Genomic DNA, 24,479 nt, shown 5'->3' with positions numbered 1-24,479 from the left:
GCAGTGTACACCCCACCGACTGGCATTATACTCTTCAGTTTAGCTTAGTGTCAGTAGGAGGTGGGCACGGGTCTTTCATTAGACCCTTATCTACCTCAATGTGCGTTGTTTTCTTTCAGGTTTCCCGGAGGGATACAGGGTGAACAGTCACACCTGTAGTCCCACAATGCGGACTATGAGTACGGCGTGTACTGCCACCCCGAATCCTCATAGATCCCTCTCCAGGACCAAGATCCTAGCACACAAGCGTGCTCAGAAGTCCGGTCCTGGCTCCGTCCCCCACCCACTCGCCCACCAGAGCCTGTCGGTTGGAGGAGACGAGGACGTCCAGCTCCACGGACGTCTAACACCTTCTACGGCTTCAGGTTAGTAATGGACGGCGTGGGATGTTTAGGTGAGTATTCCCCTCCCACCGATCCCTAACCTTCGGTCTATTTTCTAAGACATGGGGGGTCCCTGTGGATTCCCTGTTACAGGGGCGATCGTGGGGCGTCTCTTTATTGGGAAGTTTTCCACACTGCGGCCACATTTTTGTTCTGTGCGGGCCCTATAGGCAGCTGCGCTGCTGGTTCTGCGGCTACACTTTCCCTGGCTGTTTGCGCGGCAGCTGCGCCGCTTCTCCCTGCTCGGCGGCCGCACCTTCACAGGCAGCGGCTCTGCCTGGTCTGCGGCCGCACCTTTGTTTCCTGCAGCGCGGCCCCTACAGGCAGCCGTGCCGTTCTCTCCGGCGGCCGTACCTTGGGAGGTGACGCGCGTCCGCGGTCCTCTCCAGCGGCGCCGGCTTCTAATACAGGCCCCGGCTCTTCCCGGGGCCTACTTCCGGCGCCTGCACCGGCGCTCCCCTCTTTCCCGCGGCGGCTGCTGCGCCTATCAGTCGGGCGGCGCCCGCACTGTTTTTTGCGCCGCACCGCTGACTATCCACCTTTCTGCGGCCACCAGGCTTCTAATTTAGGCCCCGGCTTTCCCCGGGGCCTACTTCCGGTGACGCGCTCCGCCCACTTCCTGTATCATCGGGCGGGCTTTCTCCCGCCCGACAAACTCTGCCCTGCATTCCCCACCCACCGGCGCCATCTCGGCTGGCTACGCCCCTTCCTCCACGCCGCTTCTGGAAGCTCAGGGCACGAGTTTTCTCCATCGTGCCACGCACCTGCGCTGGGGAACTTCGCAGAGCGCTCCTTCTGGGGACACAGCACTCCATCTGCGCCGGGGATCCACAGCATCTTCCTCCAGGCCTGCAGCTCCTGGTATCCGGGTTTTTCGTCTGCCGTGAGTAGCTCTGCACTGCAGACTGACACCCCCCTCTGCCCCACTGTCCCCTAACCTGCTGGCATTTTCTTCAGGGACCTCTTCAAAATGTCTAACTCTAAAGGGGGCCGCTCTCACCCCCCTACTTCTTCATCTTCTGCCTTAGTCACCTACTTTGCATGTGAGTCCTGTAACAGCAAGCTTCCCTCAGGTCAGTCCTCCCCGCTGTGTCAGTCCTGCAGCAACCCGATTGTTCCCACTGCCCAGGATCCCCCGGCTGTTCCGCCCGAGAGTGATCCCCCCCATCCCAGGCTGGGCCGCCTCTCTGTCACAATCGGTGGCCGATTTAACGCGGGTGTCTCAAACCCTGGTGTCAGCACTGGATCGGTTACCCCTGCAGACCCCTGCCGTGGCCAGCGGGTCGCAGGAACCGCCGCCCGAGCCCTTCTTGATAAGCCACAAAAGGTCCAGACAGGAACGTCGGTCTGAGTCCTCTTCGCGCTCCATCTCGCCACTCGGCCCTCCCCTGCGGTCGGCGTCCCCTCGACCCTCCTCCCCTGAGTCAGGCGAGGCACTCTCTGATGCGCCCTCGGAGGATATTTCGGAGCTGGATTCTAACCAAATCGCCACCATGAGGGAGATGGTCCAGAATCTCATTGTGGCAGTAAACCAATCTTGTGGCATCAAGGATCCCTCTACGGAACCCGCAGATCAGGCGGTTTCGTTTACACGGGCCAAACCACCTTCCAAGTTTTTTGCTCCTCATCCTGAATTCGAGGAAATCATGTCCAGAGAGAGAGAGAACCCCACTAGGCGTTTTCAGAGGGGAAAACGCCTGGGTGTGTTATATCCCTTTTCTCCAGAACTTACCGCCAATTGGACGGTCTCTCCCTCGGTGGATCCACCTGTGTCCAGGCTGTCCACCAACACGGTGCTTCCTCTGTCCGGCGGAGCATCTCTGAAGGACTCTAACGATAGGACTATAGAATCCTTTGCGAAGTCAGCTTTTGAAGCGGCTGCAGCGGCTATTTGCCCAGCCTTTGCTTCCACTTGGGTTTCTAAATCCATCTCCAAATGGGCCAGAGAGCTCCGTCGAGGTATCCTGGACGGAGCGCCCCCCGTGCAACTAGCGGAGCTTGCCAACCAGATTTCCCACGCCGGTGAATACCTGGTCTCTGCCTCCCTGGATATCGCGTCTTGTGCGGCTCAGGCCTCCAGCAATGCCGTTGCCATCCGCCGCACCGTTTGGCTCAAGGCCTGGCAGGCGGACTTATCTTCTAAAAAGTCCCTCACCGGTCTGCCCTTCCAGGGCTCTCGTCTCTTTGGTTCCCAGCTGGATCAAATTATTAAGGATGCCACCGGGGGTACAAGTTTTCTTCTGCCCCAGGCTAAGCCCCGTCGCCCTCCTCCTAGACGGCAGTTTCGCCCTTTTCGGCCTTTTCGCCGCTTCGCTGCGTCAAACTCCTTTTCCCAGCAGCAACAGAGGCCACAGGCACGTCAAGAGAAGAAGGCGGTGTCCTTTAGGCCCACTCCGTCCTGGCGTCCTCGCTATTCCCAGGGTAGATCCTCCAGGCCCAGGACTGGAAGATCCACCTCCGCATGACTCTTGGCAAGACTCCAGCCCAACTCCCAGATTGGGCGGCCGTCTTCTCCTTTTCAGGGACGTCTGGGTTTCCGCAGTAGAGGACGCTTGGGTCAGGGAAGTTGTATCCTCGGGATACAAGATAGAGTTCGCTTCCAGACCCCGTGATCGTTTCTTCCAATCCCGTCCTCCAAGAGATCCCGCTCTTGTTCCGGGCTTCTTCGCAGCCATCTCTTCTCTGCTCAAATCCGGGGTAATCGTTCCCGTCCCAGAAAAGGAACGGTACACGGGTTTCTACTCGAACCTCTTTGTGGTACCGAAAAAAGACTGCAAGGTTCATCCCATTCTGGACCTCAAATTGCTGAACAGGAAAGTTCGCCTGAGACACTTAAAGATGGAATCCCTTCGTTCAGTAATTGCTTCCATGGAGGCTCAGGAATTTCTATGCTCTATAGATATCCAGGACGCCTACCTACATGTCCCGATATTTCCTGGACATCACCGTTTCCTGCGCTTCGCAGTGCAACGAGATCATTTTCAGTTCGTCGCCCTGCCGTTCGGTCTCGCAACCGCGCCAAGGGTGTTCACGAACATCATGGCGGCGCTGATGGCCATCTTGAGAGTCAGAGGCTTGGTCCTTTTTCCATACCTCGACGACATCCTCATCAAGGCTCCGTCCTTTGCTCAGGCCCAAGAAAGCCTGTCCATTGTTCTCGACACCTTAGCCCGTTTCGAGTGGCTGGTCAACCGGAAGAAGTCCTGCCTTATTCCTTCTCAGCGCATCATCTTTCTGGGCATGCTTTTCGACTCGTCAGACCAGAGTCTTCCTTCCCAAAGACAAGAGATGCACTCTTTGTCGGGACATACGCTTGCTCCAGGGTCCTCGGCCTCCCTCCCTCCGTTCGGCCATGAAGGTTCTGGGGAGGATGTTAGCTACATTGGAAGTGATTCCCTTCGCCCAATTTCATTCGCGACCCCTTCAGCAAGCCATTCTGTCTCAGTGGGACAGGTCTGTCTTCTCCCTGGATCGGCCGATCAGACTCTCTTCTCGGGTCAAGCGGTCCCTCAACTGGTGGCTGACGTCCTATCTCATCTCCCATGGGCAGGTCCTTCCTTCCAGTTCACTGGCAGGTGGTGACAACGGACGCCAGCCTGATCGGCTGGGGTGCAGTTTTTCGCCACCTGACGGTTCGGGGCCGTTGGTCGTCGCAGGAATCAACTCTGCCAATCAATGTCCTCGAGATTCGGGCCATCTTTCGGTCCCTCCGCCACTGGGAAAGGATCCTCAGGGGCCTTCCTGTCCGAATCCAGACGGACAACGCCACGGCTGTGGCATATGTCAACCATCAGGGGGGGACCCGGAGCTCCTTGGCCCTTGCCGAGGTATCCAAGATCCTCCTTTGGGCAGAGGCAACGGTTCCGGTGATATCCGCGGTGCATATCCCCGGCGTGGACAACTGGGCCGCCGACTTCCTCAGCCGCGAGGGCCTCGCGGCAGGGGAATGGTCCTTGCAGCCGGAGGTCTTCCATCAGATTTGTCTTCGATGGGGGACTCCGGATGTGGATCTCACGGCGTCTCGAATCAACAGGAAGGTTCCGCAGTTCGTCTCCAGGTCCCGCGATCCTCTCGCAGTGGGCGTCGATGCTCTGGCCATTCCTTGGTCACAGTTCGAGCTGCCCTACCTGTTCCCACACCTTCCATTACTTCCCAAGCTGTTGAAGAAGATCAAAGCGGAAGGGGTGCCGGTCATCCTGATCGCCCCGGATTGGCCCAGGAGAGCTTGGTTCGCGGAGCTCGTCAACCTTCTCACGGACGCTCCCTGACGCTTTCCAGACAGGCCCGATCTGCTGTCCCAGGGTCCGATCTGCCACCCGAATTCTCGGTCGCTCAGTTTAACGGCGTGGCTGTTGAGACCGCGGTTTTAAGAGCGTCCGGCCTTTCGGACCGGGTGATTCACACCATGATTCAGGCTCGGAAGCCTTCGTCTTCCAGGATCTACTACCGTACCTGGAAGGCTTACTTCCGTTGGTGCGAGTCTAACCGCGTTCCGCCTATGGTTTTTCCCCTGCCTTTTGGCCTTCCTTCAGGCAGGACTGGATTCGGGCCTGGCTCTTAGCACCCTGAAGGGTCAGGTCTCTGCGCTTTCCATCCTCTTTCAGAAGACCTTGGCCTCTCGGCCACAGGTTAAGACCTTCTTTCAAGTACTAGCCCATGCTGTCCCGCCGTACAGAGCCCCTGTGGAGGCATGGGACTTAAACCTGGTACTGGACATTCTGAGGGTTTCTCCCTTTGAACCTCTTAGGGAGATTCCTCTATCAGTTCTATCTTGGAAGGTGACCTTTCTTGTGGCCATCACGTCTATTCGCCGCGTTTCCGAGTTGGCGGCTCTGTCTTGCCGCCCTCCGTTTTTGGTCATTCACCAGGACAAGGTGGTCTTCCGGCCCCCACATTCTTTTCTTCCTAAGGTGGTTTCCACCTTCCACCTCAACGAGGACATCGTTCTACCTTCCTTTTGTCCAGCTCCGACTCATCCTCTGGAGCGATCGTTGAACATGCTGGACCTTGTCAGGGCAGTGAGGATTTATCTGGACAGAACGTCCACTTTCCGGAAGACTGATTCCTTTTTCGTCATTCCTGATGGCACGCGCAGAGGCCAACCGGCTTCTAAAGCGACTATTGCTCGCTGGATCAGATTGGCAATTTTGGAGGCTTACCGGGTCAAGAACAGAGTGCCCCCTCCTGGGATTAAGGCTCACTCTACACGGGCAGTCGGCGCCTCCTGGGCGGTGCACCACAGGGCTTCCGCCCTACAGCTTTGCAAAACGGCAACTTGGTCTTCCATCCACACGTTCGCCAAATTTTACAAGGTCCATACCTACGCTTCGGCGGACGCCAGCCTAGGCAGAAGGATCTTGCAGGCGGCAGTGGTGAGTCCTCTGACCTGATGGAAGTCTGTCTTTCCCACCCGTGGGACTGCTTTGGGACGTCCCATGGTTCCTGTGTACCCCAATGAGAGGCGATAAAGAAAACAGGATTTTTGGTTGCTTACCGTAAAATCTGTTTCTTGGAGCCTCCATTGGGGGACACAGCTCCCTCCCAATGTTTCTGTTGTTATCTGTTTTATGACTGTTCTCACGTTTGCAGTTCTCAAGTTTGTGGTTATGGTTTTTCAACCTTGTTCTTTTCTCCTACTGCTTTCTCACTAACTGAAGAGTATAATGCCAGTCGGTGGGGTGTACACTGCAGAGGAGGTGCTAACTTTTTTATTTGCATAGTGTCAGCCTCCTAGTGGCAGCAGCATACACCCATGGTTCCTGTGTCCCCTAATGGAGGCTCCAAGAAACAGATTTTACGGTAAGCAACCAAAAATCCTGTTTTTTGCCCCTTTCAAAATAAAACAATAAAAAAACAAAAATACAAATATTGAGTATTCCTGCATTCAGAAAAGCCCAGTCTATCAAAACATAAAGAGAGTTAATCCGATCGGTAAATGGGGTGACAAGAAAATAGGTAAAAAATGCCAGAATTACAGTTTTTTGATCTCCACAACATTGCAATAAAATGCAGTAACAGGCGATAAGATCGCATCTACTTCCAAATCCAATCAATAAAAACTGCAGCTCGGCGTTCTAATATATATATATTACACATAGCAGTGCATCAGCAATCACAATCTCCTATGAATGCTAGCCATCGGCTCCCCGCGATCATGTGACTGCAACGATGGGGGAGACTTTCGACGCACCTCTGGCCGGGGCATGTTATATGTGTCAGTGATTGACTGCGGCATTTAACATGTTAGCAGCCGCGGGTGGATCTTTGATTCACCCGCAACTGTTAGAGCAACATGACAGCTGATCAGATCAGCTGTCATGTGCAGGAAAAGACTGCAGGCTCAGCGGTGGAGCCCGCATCAAAGGCAAGGTCACGACCTTTGACCTACATGTCAAAGTTTGTGAAGGGGATAAGCCTTCATAGTCTCTAAAGGTACCTTCACACACAACGATATTGTTAACGATATCGTTGCTATTTGTGACGTAGCAACGATATCGTTAATGAAATCGTTCTGTGTGACAGCGACCAACGATCAGGCCCCTGCTGGGAGATCGTTCGTCGCTGAATAAAGTCCAGAACTTTATTTTGTCGCTGGACTCCTGCTGACATCGCTGGATCGGCGTGTGTGACACCGATCCAGCGATGTCTTCACTGGTAACCAGGGTAAACATCGGGTAACTAAGCGCAGGGCCGCGCTTAGTAACCCGATGTTTACCCTGGTTACCATCCTAAAAGTAAAAAAAAACAAACACTAGATACTTACCTACCGCTGTCTGTCCTCCAGCGCTGTGCTCTGCACTCCTCCTGTACTGGCTGTGAGCCGGAAAGCAGAGCGGTGACGTCACCGCTCTGCTTTCCGGCTCACAGCCAATACAGGAGGAGAGCAGAGAAGCAGAGCGCAGCGCTGGAGGACAGACGGCTGTAGGTAAGTATGTAGTGTTTGGTTTTTTTTACTTTTAGGATGGTAACCAGGGTAAACTTCGGGTTACTAAGCGCGGCCCTGCGCTTAGTTACCCGATGTTTACCCTGGTTACCGGCATCGTTGGTCGCTGGAGAGCGGTCTGTGTGACAGCTCTCCAGCGACCAAACAGCGACGCTGCAGCGATCCGGATCGTTGTCGGTATCGCTGCAGCGTCGCTTAATGTGAAGGGGCCTTAAGCTTGAGATGTCCATTTATGGTAGTAATAAAGGAGCGGACAATGTGACTGATGAATATAACAAATAAATGCCCCTATCGTGCAATAAGGCTATGTGCACACGCCCATTCCAGGAGGATTGTACCCGGAATATGCCTGATAAGGCACGCCATAAATTATTTATAATGCACGGCAATGTAAAAGCGACATTAATGACACATTTTGAGTCTTATGTCGCTCACTTCTTCTGACATGCTCGCTCTCAGCAGAAGTCGCCCGCTCTCTATGCTTCACAGCATGGCATAACAAACGCCAGCAACAAAGCTACGGGAAGAACGAAGACACGACTGCCAGTGTTCTGAAGCGGCTTCACCTGAGAAAACTCAAAGGCTGCGCCGCCATCTGAGACGCTGTGTGCTCACAGCCTAGAGGCGCATTTATTCTATTCATTGTACAGACCCTCAACAAAACCCAATGGGTGCAAGTAGCTTCTGTAAAAAAAAATGACCATAATGCCAAGTGTAAGCTGGGCGTAATTGTGTGAAAATGATCAGTTTCCTCTGAGATATTACGCGATCTTCCCAGGATGTCGCATTCACTGAATAAGCTTTGCATTTAATTGACTAGGCTTAAAGCCAGGACAAAGAAAAGTGGTGTTCACGTGCTTTAAAAGAAATGATAAGCGTGAAGTCAAGGTAGCCCAGCTAGCCGGGTCTGTTGCCGAGATGTCCGCTTATCATCATGGGGAGGTAAGTGCCATATATAATTTTGACATACCATGCTGACTAATGTTAATTATCAAATATCCCATCAGTTATGATAAATCCTCCTTTTTCTCAGCAAGCCCTGATGATGACCATTGTGAATTTGGCACAGAACTTTGTGGGAAGTAACAATGTGAATGTACTGCAGCCCATCGGTCAGTTTGGCACAAGGTTGCATGGTGGCAAAGATGCTGCCAGCCCTCGTTACATTTTCACCATGTTAAGGTGAGTTGTCATTGATTGAGGACTTTAAAGGGTAACCATCGTTTTCGTTTTCATTTCATAAATCAATAGTACGCATCAAAATAAGAAACTTTCTAATATATCTTATCGGAGAAAGCCGCTTCTTTCTCCACCAGGACTGAGCTTTCATTCTCAAAATTCTGAATTTAGAGGTAAAATCTGACATCAGATATTGCCATTAGGTAAAGTTATAATGAGTTTTTGACGCAGCATATTTAAAAAAAAAAAATGCAAGGAACCTATCCTGATGGGTGCAGAAAATTTGCAATGTCAAAAAGTCGTCGAAAAGCTCATGGTGGGAACATAGAGGATATGGCAATTGCGGCTGATAAGATTCTATGTAGACAGAGGAGAGAGGAGCATTGCCTTCTTCTCCGCTCTCTTCCTCCCCTCTTCCCTCCACATAGGAATCTTCTCCGTAGCACCTGTCATCTCCTATCTCCTTAATGTAATAATCTGTTTTCACTTAATACAGATTTTACTTGTGGATTGAACATTTTAAGAAAGAATTATCTGTCCTGCCGTAGAAAGAAGCAGATTTCTCTAATAAGATATATTACAAGTTTCTTATTTTCATATGTTATCAATTTATAAAACAAAACCGTAGTTACTAGTGATGACCTATGAGTGATGATTACTGTTTGTTAGGTACCGTAATTCCTGCATGTGTTGTGGATAACAGCCACGGGACATGCAGACATGGGGACTCGAACATAGTTTTCAACTATGCCGAAGTCACTCGGTTAGCACCCGAGCATTCTCAGATAACACCTTGTCCGAGAACGTTCACTCATCACTAGTGGTTACTCTTTAAAGTCAAGTTCCCACTGTGAGTTTTTGGTGCTGCGCAAAAAAAGCAGCACCGTAATATTCTAACAAAGTGGATGGGGTTAATAGAAATCTGCCCACTGTATTTTGTTTTACACCGCCTATAGTGCATATTCAAAATCCGCAACATGTGTATTTCTCATGTGAGTACATAGAGTTTTATATGTGGATTTTCCCGACAGAATTGCATTAGATGTGGAAAATTCGCGGGTAAAAACACGTTTTTGTTGCATTTCCAATGAACTAAGAAAAAAGAGCACAGGATGCAAGAAAGCCTTATTAAAACATATATATTTTATTAAGGATGGTTTAAAAAAAAAAAAAAAAAAAAAAATATATATATATATATATATATATATATATATATATATATATATATATATATATATATATATATATAATATATATATGATACGGCTCTGGCAAAAATTAAGAGACCACTGCACAGTTTTATAAAAATTAGCTTCTCTACATGTCTGGCAGCCATTCCATTCCAGTGTCAATTGAATTCCAACCAGAGTACACCTCATTCTACTTAATGTGCTTCTGATTCGGTAGTCACCTGAACCAAATCTTATTTAACGACGGAAAGTATAAAAAACCCTGCTGTGGTGTTCACAATCTTCCTGCAATAGGACAAGCTGGATGGCAAAACAAGTGCTAGTAATATCCCAAAAGTAATAGGAATGAAACAATAACTTTGAACCATGCTAAATGAGTTGAAAAGAAAAGTCTTGAGTGAGGGAAAGAAGGGCTCACTTCTGGCTTTACTAGCAGAGGGACACAGCGAGCGTCATGTTGCCTCCATCCTTAAAATTTCTAAGATGGCAGTCCATTACAACAAGGTCAATCAGCAGACATTGGGGACAACAAAGCTACAGACAGGCAGAGGGTGAAAATGACTCTCCACTGACCGGGATGACCGTCATCTTATTCGAATGTCACTCAGCAACCGCAGGATGACATCAAGTGACCTACAAAAGGAATGGCAAATGAAAGCTGGGGTGAAGTGCACAGCAAGAACAGTTCGTAACAAGCTCCTAGATGCAGGGCTCAAATCATGTAAAGCTAGAAAAAAGCCTTTCAGCAATGAGAAGCAAAGGAGAGCCAGGATGAAGTTTGCCAAAGACCATAAGGATTGGACCATAGAAGACTGGAGTAAGGTAATCTTCTCTGATGAGTCTAATATTCAGCTTTGCCCAACACCTGGTCATCTAGTGGTTAGGAGACCTGAAGAGGCGTACAAGCCACAGTGTCTTGCACCCACTGTGAAATTTGGTGGAGGATCGGTGATGATCTGGGGATGCTTCAGCAAGGCTGGAATTGGGCAGGTTGTTCTTTGCGAAGGATGTATGAATCAAGCCGCATACAAGGTTATCCTAGAGAAATAGTTGATTCCTTCTGCTCAGGCAATGTTCCCCAACTCTGAGGATTGGTTTTTCCAGCAGGACAATGCGCCATACCACACAGCTAGGTCAATCAAGGTGTGGATGAAGGACCACCACATCAAATCCCTGTCATGGCCAGCACAATCTCCATACCTGAACCCCATTGAAAACCTCTGGAATGTAATCAAGAGGAAGATGGATAGTCACAAGCCATCAAACACCAAGAACTGCTTAAGTATTTGTACCAGTAGTGGCAAAAGGTCACTCAAAAGCAGTGTGAAAGACTGGTGGAAAGCATGCTAAGACGCATGAAAGCTGTGATTAAAAAATCATGGTTATAACACAAAATATTGATTTCTGATCTTTTCCTGAGTTAAAACATTAGTAATGTTTCTGAATGATTATGAACTTGTTTTCTTTGCATTATTTGAGGTCTGCAAACAATGCCTTTTTTTGTTATTTTTGACCATTTCTCGTTTTCTGAAAATAAATACAAAATGTATTGCTTGGAACTTCAGAGACATGTTGTCAGTAGTTTATAGAATAAAAGAACAATTTACATTTTACTCAAAAATATACCTATAAAGAGAAAAATCAAACAAACTGAATATTTTGTAGGGGTCTCTTAATATTTGCCAGAGCTGTGTATATGTGTGTATATGTGTATGTGTATATATATGTATATATGTGTGTGTATGTATGTGACAAATGCCAAAATACATGGACACAAAGATATTTACATACACATATCTCTCATGTTCTAAACCTTGATAATATAATAGGAGGCTAAGGGATCACAGAGAACGTATATAGAAGGACAAGAAAGGTAAAAATAAAGGGTGAGAGAATAAATAGAAATCACTGTGGACAAGGTGTAGTCACTGTGCTTTGTTATTCTGCAGCCCACTGGCACGACTACTGTTTCCAAATGTGGATGATAATTTGCTGAAGTTCCTGTATGATGATAACCAGAGAGTGGAGCCAGAGTGGTACATGCCCATTATTCCTATGGTTTTGGTGAATGGTGCTGAAGGTATTGGCACTGGATGGGCATGTAAACTACCCAATTATGACATAAGGGAGATTGTCAACAATGTCAAGAGAATGCTGGAAGGCTTGGATCCATACCCACTGGTAAGTACAAGACGCTTTATATAAAATGTAAGCCACAACTAAGTAAGTTCTAGTGACAGGGCTATCTTTGTAATGATATTTTTGATAGCCATTGTCTTTCTAATGTCCTTTTATTCCGCTGAGTTGCTAATTCACCCATTGCTGTTTTGCATCCTAAGGCCCTTTTCACACATCAGTTTTTTGCCATCAGTCGCAATCCGTTGAATTTTGGAGAAAAAAAAAACGAAACTGGTGACTGATGCCGCCGGATTGTAGTAGAGACGGCTTGTGACGGATGGCCTCACGTTTCATCCGTCGTTCGCCAGATCCGTCCGGTGACGACGGACAAAGTAACGTTTTTTGTGTACGTCGAAAAATTGGACAGCATCGGATCCGTCGCCGTCCGTCGTTTGCTTGAATGGAAGCCTATGGTGCCGGATCCGTCACAATCCGGCGACGGATTCCATTTTTTTTTTTTACTGAGTATGTTTTGATTTAGTTTGGATCCAATTAGCCAGAACCACTAGTCGGATATCCGTCGAAAAAACAAATCCGTCGCATCAGTTTTTCACAATCTGTGACGGATCGATAGATCTGTTGAGCCAACGGATTGTGACTGACGGAAAAAACTGATGTATGAAAGGGGCCTAAGGTTGTGAAATAAAAAGAACACTTAGGTCATCTATCAGATTGGTTTCTAGTGTTATATTAGATGGGAAAAGGACTAGAACTCTAGTGCCACATATAGGAAGTAGCAATCCTAGAAGTCAATGTCGACTCCAGAAGTGTATCTAGGGTTTCTGGCACCCAGGGCAAGAATTCATTTCGGGCCCCCCCCAAAGGACATATGCCCCCCATCAGCCCCATCATTGCCCTCTCCTCCACCATCCCCATCATTGCTCTCTCCCCGTCAGCCCCATCATTGCCCTCTCCTCCTCCACCATCCCCATCATTGCTCTCTCCCCGTCAGCCACATCATTGCCCTCTCCTCCTCCTCCACCATCCCCATCATTGCCCTCTCCCCGTCAGCCCCATCATTGCCCTCCCCCCCCCCCCCCACACACACATACACACATTCACACTCACATACACACATTCACACACATTCACATACACACACACACACATTCACACACATTCATATACACACATTCACACACCCCTCTCACCTCTCCTCGCACTCTGACACAGCCGGCCGCTGAATGATGTCATCCAGCGGCGCGTCTGTGTGAGAGGAAGCAGAAAGACTGATCGCTGGGCAGCGGAGCTGCAGGGATTTCTCCCTGCCCGCCGCAGCCACTCTGCAGGGGCTCCCCTCCAGGTACCTCTGTACACGTTGGGAGCCGGCGCTCTGCAGCTTCTCTGTGCCGGCTGTCAGCTTGACAGTCGGCACAGAGAATAACTGACTCCCAGACCGGGGGCGGCAGAATGCTGCCGCCAGGGGAGACACTGCGGACCACCGAATCAGGCGGCCCGACTGCGCCCCCCTGCCGGCTGCACCCGGGGCACATGCCTCGGCTGCCCCCCCCTAGATACGCCACTGGTCGACTCACCAACAAACCTTGTCACATGAGGACAAAAAACAAAATCTCAATTTGCCGACAGTGTGTTGCTACCTCCTATAGGTAGCACTAGAGTTCCAGTCCTCTTCCTCTCTGAAGAGACTCTGTGCATATTTCCCAGAGGAGCATTGCGGCTTAAGTCTCCTCAGCTTGACATGCCACTCTCCACAAGGAGAAATGTTACCCCTTGGATCCTAGTGTTGTATTAGCAATTCTCATTACGTAATGTTATGACCTAACACTGGGACGTGTAGGAGTATTACACAAGCCCTGTGGCTATTCCCATGCACTCTCAGCCATCTGCAGTGCAGGGAGATCAAACACCCTTACATACAAGTGAAAGGCGTTGATCAGAATTTAAAAAAAAAAAAACATGGATGCTTTCTTTCAGAAACGTTGCTATAAATATCAAAGGGTTGTATCTGTTTTTGCAGCTCAGCTTTATTGAAATGAACAGGAATGGGCTTCAATGCTGTATAAAGCCTGTGGACATTTGTGAAAAAATTCATGTTATTATTATTATTATTATTATTTATTATTATAGCGCCATTTATTCCATGGCGCTTTACATGTGAGGAGGGGTATACATAATAAAACAAGTACAATAATCTTGAAAAATACAAGTCACAACTGGTACAGGAGGAGAGAGGACCCTGCCCGCGAGGGCTCACAATCTACAAGGGATGGGTGAGGATACAGTAGGTGAGGGTAGAGCTGGCCGTGCAGCGGTTTGGTCAATCGGTGGTTACTGCAGGTTGTAGGCTTGTCGGAAGAGGTGGGTCTTCAGGTTCTTTTTGAAGGTTTCGATGGTAGGCGAGAGTCTGATATGTTGTGGTAGAGCATTCCAGAGTAGGGGGGATGCACGAGAGAAATCTTGTATGCGATTGTGGGAAGAGGAGATAATAGGGGAGTAGAGAAGGAGATCTTGTGAGGATCGGAGGTTGCGTGCAGGAAAGTACCGGGAGACGAGGTCACAGATGTATGGAGGAGACAGGTTGTGGATGGCTTTATATGTCATGGTTAGGCTTTTGTACTGGAGTCTCTGGGTGATGGGGAGCCAGTGCAGGGATTGACAGAGGGGAGAGGCCGGGGAATAGCGGGGGGACAGGTGGATTAGTCGGGCAGCAGAGTTTAGAATAGATTGGAGGGGTGCAAGAGTGTTAGAGGGGAGGCCACAGAGCAGGAGGTTACAGTAGTCAAGGCGGGAGATGATGAGGGCATGGACTAGGGTTTTTGCAGATTCTTGGCTTAGGAATGTGCGGATCCGTGAAATATTTTTGAGTTGGAGGCGGCAGGAAGTGGAAAGGGTTTGGATATGTGGTTTAAAGGAGAGATCAGTGTCAAGGATTACCCCAAGACAGCGGGCTTGTGGGACTGAGGAGAGTGGGCAGCCGTTTACTGTAATGGATAGGTTCGTTGGGGAGATCGCGTGAGATGGGGGAAAGATGATGAATGTTTATATGTATTAAATGTAGTGAATGTATGTGGCTGAAAAATTCTGCAACTATAAATCAATTCCATACAGCTGAATGGGGGTGATTCGGCAAAAAATCTGCTCTACTATTAAGGTGCCCCTGTACCTTCAGCAGAAATAGAAGTAGCTGCCAGGCATTCATGGCAGCAACATACCGTCTATGAAAACAAAGGATCAGGCATGTTAACTCCGACATGACTGGTGTACCCTGACATCATCTACATGGATTAATGTGTGCCATTGTATGTTTTAGTTCTTACGTTTGTGCCCTTACAGCTTCCCAACTACAAGAACTTCAAAGGTGCGATTCAGGAGCTGGGCCAGAACCAGTACGCAGTGAGCGGGGAGATCTTTGTTCTTGACCGGAATACAGTAGAAATTACAGAGCTCCCAGTCAGGACTTGGACACAGGTTAGTGGACTTATGTGTAATCGTTTTGATTGGATAGCTGATGAATGTCTTTTTGCCTTTTTAAACTGGCGACATCCGCAGATGGGAGCTGAAGAGCAGATTAACACATGGTTTTTTCCACTTTATAATGGAAGTTGGTGTTCCTGAGATAAGGAGTTATGAAGATTTTATCTAAGTTTTCCCTTCAGCCACATGGGTCTTCTCTGGGGGGTGTACTTCTTCCACCTCTGTGACTCTGTCCGGACATAAGCAGGCAGTGTCACGGAGGTGGAACATGCAGAATGTGATAATACCATGATATCATTCATTTGCAATGCCACAAAGCGCCTGTCTTTACCATCATTACAACACAACAGCACCGTATGTCTATATATGCCGTGCCTAGGTGCTAGGACTTGTATCTAGCCTGTAAATGAGACCACACGGACCGCTATTGTCTCTGCCTTATATGTTCAAAAAGTCGTGTGCAGCCTCGTGTGGTAGAATGCCTGTGTTCCCAAAACGCCTTGCAAAGGTCTTTGTGGGGTTTTTAGGTCTTACTACTTTTGCACCTGGAAAGAGGCTAAAGACAAAAATGTGTTTGGCCACTTTCTTTCCCTTCAAAAGCCATTCAAAGGATAGGCTAGTGTGGTGGCCACTCAGGGAACTGCTCTTTGTTTTGGCTCCTAAGAGCTCCGGAGTAGTATTTGAGTACTTTTAGTATTCTTTAGCCTTCTGATCGTGCACTCCCCGCCTCCTAGCCACAGGTGTTTTAATTATAGTAGGTCCAATACCCCTCCACAGAAAGAGAGCATTTGAGTCCAAGAAGAGGTTTCACATGTACCCATTCAGATGGAGACGTTTATTCTCGGTGAGGTAGGTCAAGCGTAGGACCTCGTATAAGAGAGATGCCGTAAAGTGGCTACGAGGTACACATAAATATGGCCATTTTTATGCGCTAAAAGCTCTCATTTTTCATATTTCTAGTGCAGTAATGCAGTTCAAATTTCGTGTTTTCAAGTTTGCATGTTTTGGCGCTGCAGTGTGCTGCCCTTTTTACTTAACTAAAGACAAAAATGTGTTTGGCCACTTTCTTTCCCTTCAAAAGCCATTCAAAGGATAGGCTAGTGTGGTGGCCACTCAGGGAACTGCTCTTTGTTTTGGCTCCTAAGAGCTCCGGAGTAGTATTTGAGTACTTTTATTTCTTTCCTTTTTTTTTTTCTTACCCTATGTATTAGGTTTACAAGGAACAGGTTTTGGAGCCTATGCTTAATGGCACAGAGAAAACACCAGCCCTAATATCCGATTACAAGGAGTACCACACTGACGCAACTGTGAAATTTGTTGTAAAAATGACAGAAGAAAAACTGGCTCAAGCAGAAGCTGCCGGCTTGCACAAAGTCTTCAAACTTCAGACCACGCTTACCTGCAATTCTATGGTGCGTTGTTTCTGTAAGATGTCCTTATATTTCTCCTTCTAGATATTAGATCACACTGCAGTCAATAAACCATTTCTTTTTCTCATTTCTCTGCTTATTTTCTATTGATATAGGTTTAATCTGAGCTTTTCCTGCTTCTATTAGTAAATATATGCCATGTTAGTATTTCATTTTATGCGCTATATTGCTTAATTTCCTCTAATTTAGGGAAATTGGTGATTAGTTTCCTTAAAAGGGATAGTTTTGTTATTGCTTCAGTTAGAAAGCATGAAAATATAAGTTTGCAATTGACTTTCTTTTTCTATTTGCTGTCATCCTCCTGCAGAGAGAGCTTTTATCTTACATAGTGTACAGCTTGTTGAGTGAGCCCAGTAGTTACATTCCAGGAGAGGCGTTAAAGGGGTTGTCCACCTTCAGAAAAGTGTGTCCCAAACTGTGTAAAATACATAAAATAACAGACTCAGCAGCTATTCACACTCCCTGAGTCTAGCACCGACTACAGCAGTAATGTCTATTAGCAGCTTCACAGTTTTGGCCAGTCACTGAGCTCAGTGGCTCGTTTGGCATACTTTCACATGACTTTACAGTTGTAGTCATTACACTGGGACCAAAGCAGCTGCAGGGACGGCGCTGGACCCAATGAGGTTGAGTTTGTTATTTTATGTATTTTACACTTCCTTTCCTGAAAGTGAATGAATCCTTTAAAGGGAATCTGTCAGCAAGCATTTTTTATGTAATCAGAAAACTGCAGGATATAGAGGGTGACACTCAGATTTCATCCTTGTCATTTATTAAAATGCGTGCTGTTGTTCACTTAAAGTAAAAGTGTTATCACCAGGACATAATCACTGTTGGATGACTTGGCCTGAGGGACCTAGTCTGACTATGCCCCCTCCTCTGATAAGCAGCTCACTGTCAATAGGCAATGTATATTGAAAGCTGTGGTATTGGCGGGTTTAGTTTTCTGAGCTCTTCATGCTACATCTAAAAACTCTGAATGTGTCACAACTTCTGCACCCAGTAAACTAAGTAATACATTGTTGTAATCAGGGTCTCTCCTCCTACATTTTGCTGCTCTCAGATGAGGCAGCAAAAACCTGCTGACATTTTCCCTTTGACTCCTGAGATCCCAGCCACTTCACTCCAGCACAGTGATTTCTGTTCTTAGCTTCTCGTTTCCTTCACCCTCTTTCAGCTCCTGACTGAGCTTCTCTTATCAGTCTGGCATTATTAGAGTCCCTAGCCCCCAGCATCAAGAAGTTACAGAACAGTTCTCCTATTTTTTATTATTATTCTTATTATTTATTTTTAGTGCACTATTGATTCCATGGTGCTGTACGTGAAAAGGGTTACATACTACTGTAAATATAAATTACAATGAACGGACTAACAATGACAGACCAGTGCAGAAGGGGTGGGAGGTTGGGGGCCCTGTCCTTGCAGGCTTAGTCTATCTGCTAATAGGGAAGAAGACAATAGGTTGGGGGGTTGCGGCAGCTCTGGTGGTGTTGAGGTGACAGTGGGGTTATTGCAAGCTGTAAGCTTTCTTGAAGAGATGGGTTTTCAAGTCTAAAAGTGTGGTGGATATTCAGATGTGTTGGTGCACAGAATTGCAGACGATGAGGGATACTCAGGAGGAGAAAAGAAGGTTGTGGGAGGACATGTGGGAAGATGTGGAATTGGAGGCCAATTAAAGGGAACCTGTCAGCAGATTTTGCCGCTATAAGATGCGGCGACTGCCTTTCAGGGCTTATCTAGAGCATTCTATATTGCTGTAGATAAGCCCCCGGTCCAACCTGCAAGTGAAGAAAAATAAGTTTTATTATACTCACCCGGGGGGGGGGGGGGGCGGTCCAGTCCGATGTGTGTCACAGGTCCGGGTCCGGCGCCTCTCATCTTCTTGGGATGCCGCCCTCCTGCTTCTTCATTGCTCCCTGGCATCGCGCTCCAGTGCAGGTGTACTGATTTGCCCTGTTGAGGGCAGAGTAAAGCACTGCAGTGCGCATGCGCCGGGCCTCTGACCTTTCCCACAGCCTGCGCACTGCAGTACTTTACTCTAGTAGCGAGGAGAGAGGTGGAGTAATCATGTGCTGAGCTGTGTGGTTCTCAAAATGCCCTGTAACCTTTGTATGTAAATATAGTGATAACAGTATAAACTTCAGACCAGTAGCAGAAAGCAACCAACTAGAACTGTCGCTCAAGGAGAAGTACCCGCTCCCCATTAACGAGGAAGTGGGGAGACTGCTGAGCTGTGAGCTTCTCAAGAGAACTTGAGAATACCCCTGTAAGGCAGATTAAGTGTATGTAGTGAAAAATACAGGGACCCTGATAGCCCCCAATTCAGGATTTCAAAATGAATCCATCAATATCTGTTACGGCCCCATAATCAAGGGGAGGAGTAACACCAATGTGAAAAAGACAAAGTTTTGATTGAACTTATATTGACTACTATGATGAGCCAGTTTTGGTCTTTCTGTTTTTCTTTCATTTAGGTTTTGTTTGATCACATGGGCTGTCTTAAAAAGTATGAAACTGTTCAGGATATTCTGAAGGAATTTTTCGATCTAAGATTACATTATTATAGTCTACGCAAAGAGTGGTTGATGGGAATGTTGGGAGCTGAGGCTGCAAGACTTAACAATCAAGCCAGATTTATCCTTGAGAAGATTCAAGGGAAGATCACAATAGGTAATCCTTCTTCAGCTGTTTAGTCACTGCAAATATATAAGTACACCTTCATAACCTCCACTGTGTAACTGGTTAATGCATTTTTTTTTCTTCTTAGAAAACAAGTCCAAAAGAGATCTAATTCAGATGTTGTTGCAGAAGGGGTTTGAGTCTGACCCTGTGAAAGCTTGGAAAGAAGCACAGGAAAAGGTGGGCCTAACTCACACTTCCATCTGAATGTTACAGCACCTTTTGCTGACAGCTGGGTGTTATCGGTACCTACTTTATGTGATTGTTGATAATGGACCAATCTAATATCCTAATGATCATCCAATGTTTTTACAGTCTACAGAGGAAGATGAGATACAAGATCCGAATGAAGATAATTCCTCAGATTCAGGTGCTACTTCAGGGCCGGATTTTAACTACATTCTCAATATGTCTCTCTGGAGCCTTTCCAAGGAGAAAGTAGATGAGCTGATTAAACAGAGGGACATGAAGGTATGGTACTAATATTGGTCAATGGACAGCCCCGGTGATCTTATTTTTATGACATGACCAGTACAATGCTTCTACCTTGCGCATGCTGGGTGCAGATTGTCAGTTTCTAGCATGCACCTTTTGTGAATTGATCAAAAGGCTGCACCTGTTTCTTAGGCAAATAAGCAAGATAGGGCTACGATCACATGGCAGTATATTGGTCATTATTTCACATCCGTATTTGTCTTTTTTCCAATGTTTTTATTTTCATTTTAGCAACATAACAAGATTCAAGTTTGAAGGCATTGTTTGTCATTAGGTAACATATAACATATAATATTCCATATTATAATAGACATTTGACATATAATGGGTGTTTATAAGACTTTGTATTGTTTCATTAACAATTTTAAGCGTATCAAACGCTTCATATCGTTTTAAAGATATAGAAAAAGTACATTCCAATATTTTCGTTTTCGTAACAAAACATGACTCATTTTTATAGGCATTTTTGCCGATATGTAACATAACATACCATATAATATTTTTATATTTAATCATTCTCTATAAAGCTTTATTTTGCTTCAATATCAATTTTGGGTATTATAAACGCTTTATATCACTTTATAGATATACAGTAAAAATAAACTGAAATGTACAAAAATAAAGTAAACTTTATACAACAATTTTTAAGGTACGTATATTAGAAATATATCTATGAGAATAGATGTTATGGATATATATTGTCCCAGTGAGACCACTTATTTGTATATTTCACCAGTTGGTTATTCGCTAGGGCGAAGGATAATTCATATGTCCTATGGAGAGATAGTTGTTCTATTATGTCTGAAAATGAAGGAGGGAGATGATGTTTCCAGTTAAAAGCTATGCTGTTTTTTACTACCAGTAGTATTTGTATAATCATATTCCTTTTATCTAGACTAAGGTCCTCGAGGCCCAGGGAAACCAAAGCTATATGGGGAGTTAAATTTAGTGGTTTGCCATAAATTTTGTCAATAAGGGTAGATATGTGTCCAGAGAGGTTTTAGTTTTGGGCAATGCCAAAACATGTGAAGGAGGTCCCCTTTAATGCCACATTTTCTCCAACAGGAGGCAGATCCATCTTGGTTAATATGAGCTAATCTTGCTGGAGTATAGTACCAGCGGGTATTTACTTTGAAATGACATTCTTGAAGAGACATAGATAACGTGGAATCATATGTGGAAGACAGAGCGTCCTCCCAATCTTCTCTGGTAAAGGTAGACTGCAGTTCCCTTTCCCACTTGCGTATATAGGGGTGTTTAGGCATTTCCCAATCATGATTAAACCAGTCATAAATATATTTGTGACTCCAAAAGACTCCGTGTTACTTACTAAGTTTAAGGATGCTTCGGAGAATTTAGGACCCTTCTGGAGAAACTTCATGACTTGTTCTTTTAACATTACAAATTGTAAAAACGTCGATGACGGGAGTCTAAACTTCTCTTTTAGGTTGCTAAATTTTATGAAAGAGCTACCGTCCTAGACGTCTCCCAATCTCGTAATTCCCCTTTCTTCCCATAGAGTTGGAAGTGTAATATTGTTACATGTAGAAATAGTGGAGAGAGGAATTTTAACCAAGATAGATTTTTTGGATGTTCCCTTTCTTGATCTAGACAATTTTTCCCAAGCATGTATGGTGGCCTGGAATATTGGGTGAGTCACTGAGTTGAGTTGATGACCAGTTAGTGTTTTTATAATTAAATCTTTGGGGTGGTTGTTTTTATTTAGAAGGGTTTCCATATCTAACCACGGTGGGGGTTTTGATACTGTTAGCCAGAATCTGCTTTGTTTTATCAAGGATGTATAATAATGGGCAGCTATATTGGGAATCCCCAAGCCCCCATATGCTCTTTTTTTGTAAGTGATACTTGAGGGTGTCCTGGGTTTTTTATTATTCCAAATAAATTTATTAATGATGGTTTGGAGAGATGTAAGGTATGATACCGAAATGGGAAGAGGAATGGCGCTCAGAATGTATAGAATCTTAGGTAGCGTAAATATTTTTATTGTAAGGACTTTGCCCCACCAGGAGAGGAATTTATGCCCAAAGGTGGTAGTGTCATTATTGATAGTTTTAATTAAGTAATTAATATTATTTGTTACTATGTTGTTTAGATTTTTAGTGATCTTAATCCCTAAATAGGTAAGTTCTTTATTAGCCCAGGTAATGGGGGAAGAAGCTTTAATTTTTTTAATTTGCTCTTCATCTACATTTAAGGGTAGGATTTTTGATTTTGTTGCGTTAATTTTGAAATGGGAGACATTTGAAAAAGAATCCAATATCTTGTGAAGTTCTGACATGGAGTTGATAGGGTCTGTTAGGGTGAGAATGATGTCATCAGCAAACATACTTAGTTTGTATTGGCGAGAGGGGGTTTCCAATCCCTTGATGTTATTATTTTCTCTGACCATTTGTGCAAGGGGCTCCATGGCTAAGATAAAAAGGAGTGGGGATAAGGGACATCCCTGCCTTGTACCATTTGTTATAGCGAAGGAGGGAGATACATGATTGTTAGCAACGATTTTTGCTCTAGGGTTGGAGTAGAGTGCCATAATTGTAGTAATAAAGGAATTATCAAACCCAAATTTGATCAGGGTCTGTCGTAGGAAGCCCCACTCCAGACGGTCAAAAGCTTTTTCTGCGTCTAGAGAGACAATCAGGGTGCTTTGTTTTGTTTGATTAGCTATTTTGATGGCGTTGATGATTCTCCTGGTACCGTCTGAAGCGTGACAACCCACGACAAACCCGATCTGGTCATTATTTATTAAGTTGGGAAGTATCAGATTAAGCCTATTAGCTAGAATTTTGGCATATATTTTGATGTCGCAATTGATTAAGGAAATGGGTCTAAAATTGGCAATGTCTTCAGGGTTGTCTTTGAGCTTGGGAATTAAAACAATAGAAGCTTCGAGCATTTCAGTAGGGAAGCTACCCAAGGATGAGGCCATGTTAAATGATTGCAAGAGATGGGGGGAGAGAGTTTTGTAGAAAGTTCTATAATAATCGTTGCCAAAGCCATCGGGACCTGGGGATTTTGATGGCTTTAGTTGCTTAATACAATCCTCTATCTCCTCTAAATCAAAGGGAGCTGATAGGATTGACTGGGAGGTTGATTGAAGAAAGGAATGCGGTTATGGCATCTTGGTGGAGTTGGGAGGGTTTTTTTTGGGGGGTCGATGTTATATAGCTTCTCGTAGAATTTTGCAAATTCATTTACTATGTCTTGGGGGTGGGATAGTGTTGTTCCTTTTAAATTTTTTATTTTGTCAATTCTGTTATGGAGCCTTCTTTTTTTAATGCGATTGCACATAAATTTAGTGGGCTTGTTTAAAGATGTATACAATTTATATTTAGAGTTTTTGACTGCTGCTTCATAAGGGGAGAATAATAGTAATTTTAGGTCTTGTGTCAGTTTCGATATTTCAGACTGTAACGTAGAAGAAGGGGAGGGGAGTGCAATTTGTTCATTAATTTTATTTTTTAGAAGAGTTTGGATTCTTTCTGTTTCCACCCTTCTTTCTTTCTTTTTTCTGGAAGAAATCTGGATCAGCAAACCTCTAATCACTGCCTTGTGGGCACACCATCTAATGATGGGGTTAGTGGAGTCAGAACAATTTTCTTTAAAGTACAGTTTAATCGAGGATTCTATTGAGGATTTATGTATGGTGTTGTTGATTATATTAGAGTTACATTTCCACAGAGTTTTGTTGTTTATTGGGGGCCCCAGAACGAGCTCTCCAACCACCGGGGAATGATCTGAAATTGTTCTGTTATATAAATTTTTGTAAACCTCGCCAAAGTAAAGACGTCGGCGATGATTAGGTCTATTCTGGACGCTGATTGATGAGTCTCTGAGAAGGAGTATTCAATGGAAGAGGCGTTGATACATCGAAATGTATCGTAGAGCTCATTCTGGAACAGCCAAGGGTTGAGATCTCCTGTTTGTGGTCTCTTTTTGGAAGAAGAGTCAAGGAGGTGGTCTGGGGTGGAGTTAAAGTCTCCCAGTATAATGGGTATACCTTTTTTGTTTTGGTCGAATTTTTTAATGAATTTATTTAGAAATGTTTTTTGTTTTTTATTAGGAGCATAGATGTTGTCGATTGTGCAGGTTATGTTGTTAATACGGCAAATTAAGATGTGGTATCTGCCGTTATTGTCCTTGACTTCTTCAATAAATTCAAATGGGATCGAATTTTTTATTATTGTCATTACCCCCGCTTTCTTTTTTGAATTGTTAGATTGGTATATATGTGGGAAATTTTTGTGTTCAAATTTTGGGTGGTCTTCATTTTTAAATTTGGTCTCTTGGACACATATTATGTCTGTTTTAGAGTTTTCAAGTTCTCTCCGTAGGGAAAATCTTTTCCTAGGACTGTTGAGTCCTTTAATATTGTATGTCATGATTTTAAGGTTCATGTTTATAGTGTCTTGTGTGGAAAGAGTTGGGGAAAGTGGAAGTTAAAGTAGAAATAAAAGTCTCACTGGTCAATACTAGAACGTACCTCTATTGATCAAGAATTAAGGTGTATGTGGTACACCTATAAATGAATTAAATATTTACAATTCAA

General features: G+C 45.5%; 1 protein-coding gene across 2 annotated transcripts in view; it reads left to right on the top strand.

The window, feature by feature from the left end:
- TOP2B (DNA topoisomerase II beta) overlaps positions 1-24,479 on the top strand; it is a 149,379-nt gene that overhangs the window by 62,358 nt on the left and 62,542 nt on the right. For both annotated transcript variants that reach the window (XM_069729994.1, XM_069729995.1), the window contains exons 19-26: positions 8,147-8,268; positions 8,360-8,508; positions 11,645-11,876; positions 15,168-15,302; positions 16,520-16,720; positions 19,213-19,408; positions 19,506-19,597; positions 19,733-19,888. In XM_069729994.1, the coding sequence (XP_069586095.1) occupies positions 8,147-8,268; positions 8,360-8,508; positions 11,645-11,876; positions 15,168-15,302; positions 16,520-16,720; positions 19,213-19,408; positions 19,506-19,597; positions 19,733-19,888 (1,283 nt within the window). The remainder of the gene's footprint in view (positions 1-8,146; positions 8,269-8,359; positions 8,509-11,644; positions 11,877-15,167; positions 15,303-16,519; positions 16,721-19,212; positions 19,409-19,505; positions 19,598-19,732; positions 19,889-24,479) is intronic.

The sequence above is a fragment of the Ranitomeya imitator genome, chromosome 6, assembly GCF_032444005.1.
Source record: "Ranitomeya imitator isolate aRanImi1 chromosome 6, aRanImi1.pri, whole genome shotgun sequence".
NCBI classification, from domain to species: domain Eukaryota; kingdom Metazoa; phylum Chordata; class Amphibia; order Anura; family Dendrobatidae; genus Ranitomeya; species Ranitomeya imitator.
This window is presented reverse-complemented; position numbering and strand designations above follow the sequence as displayed.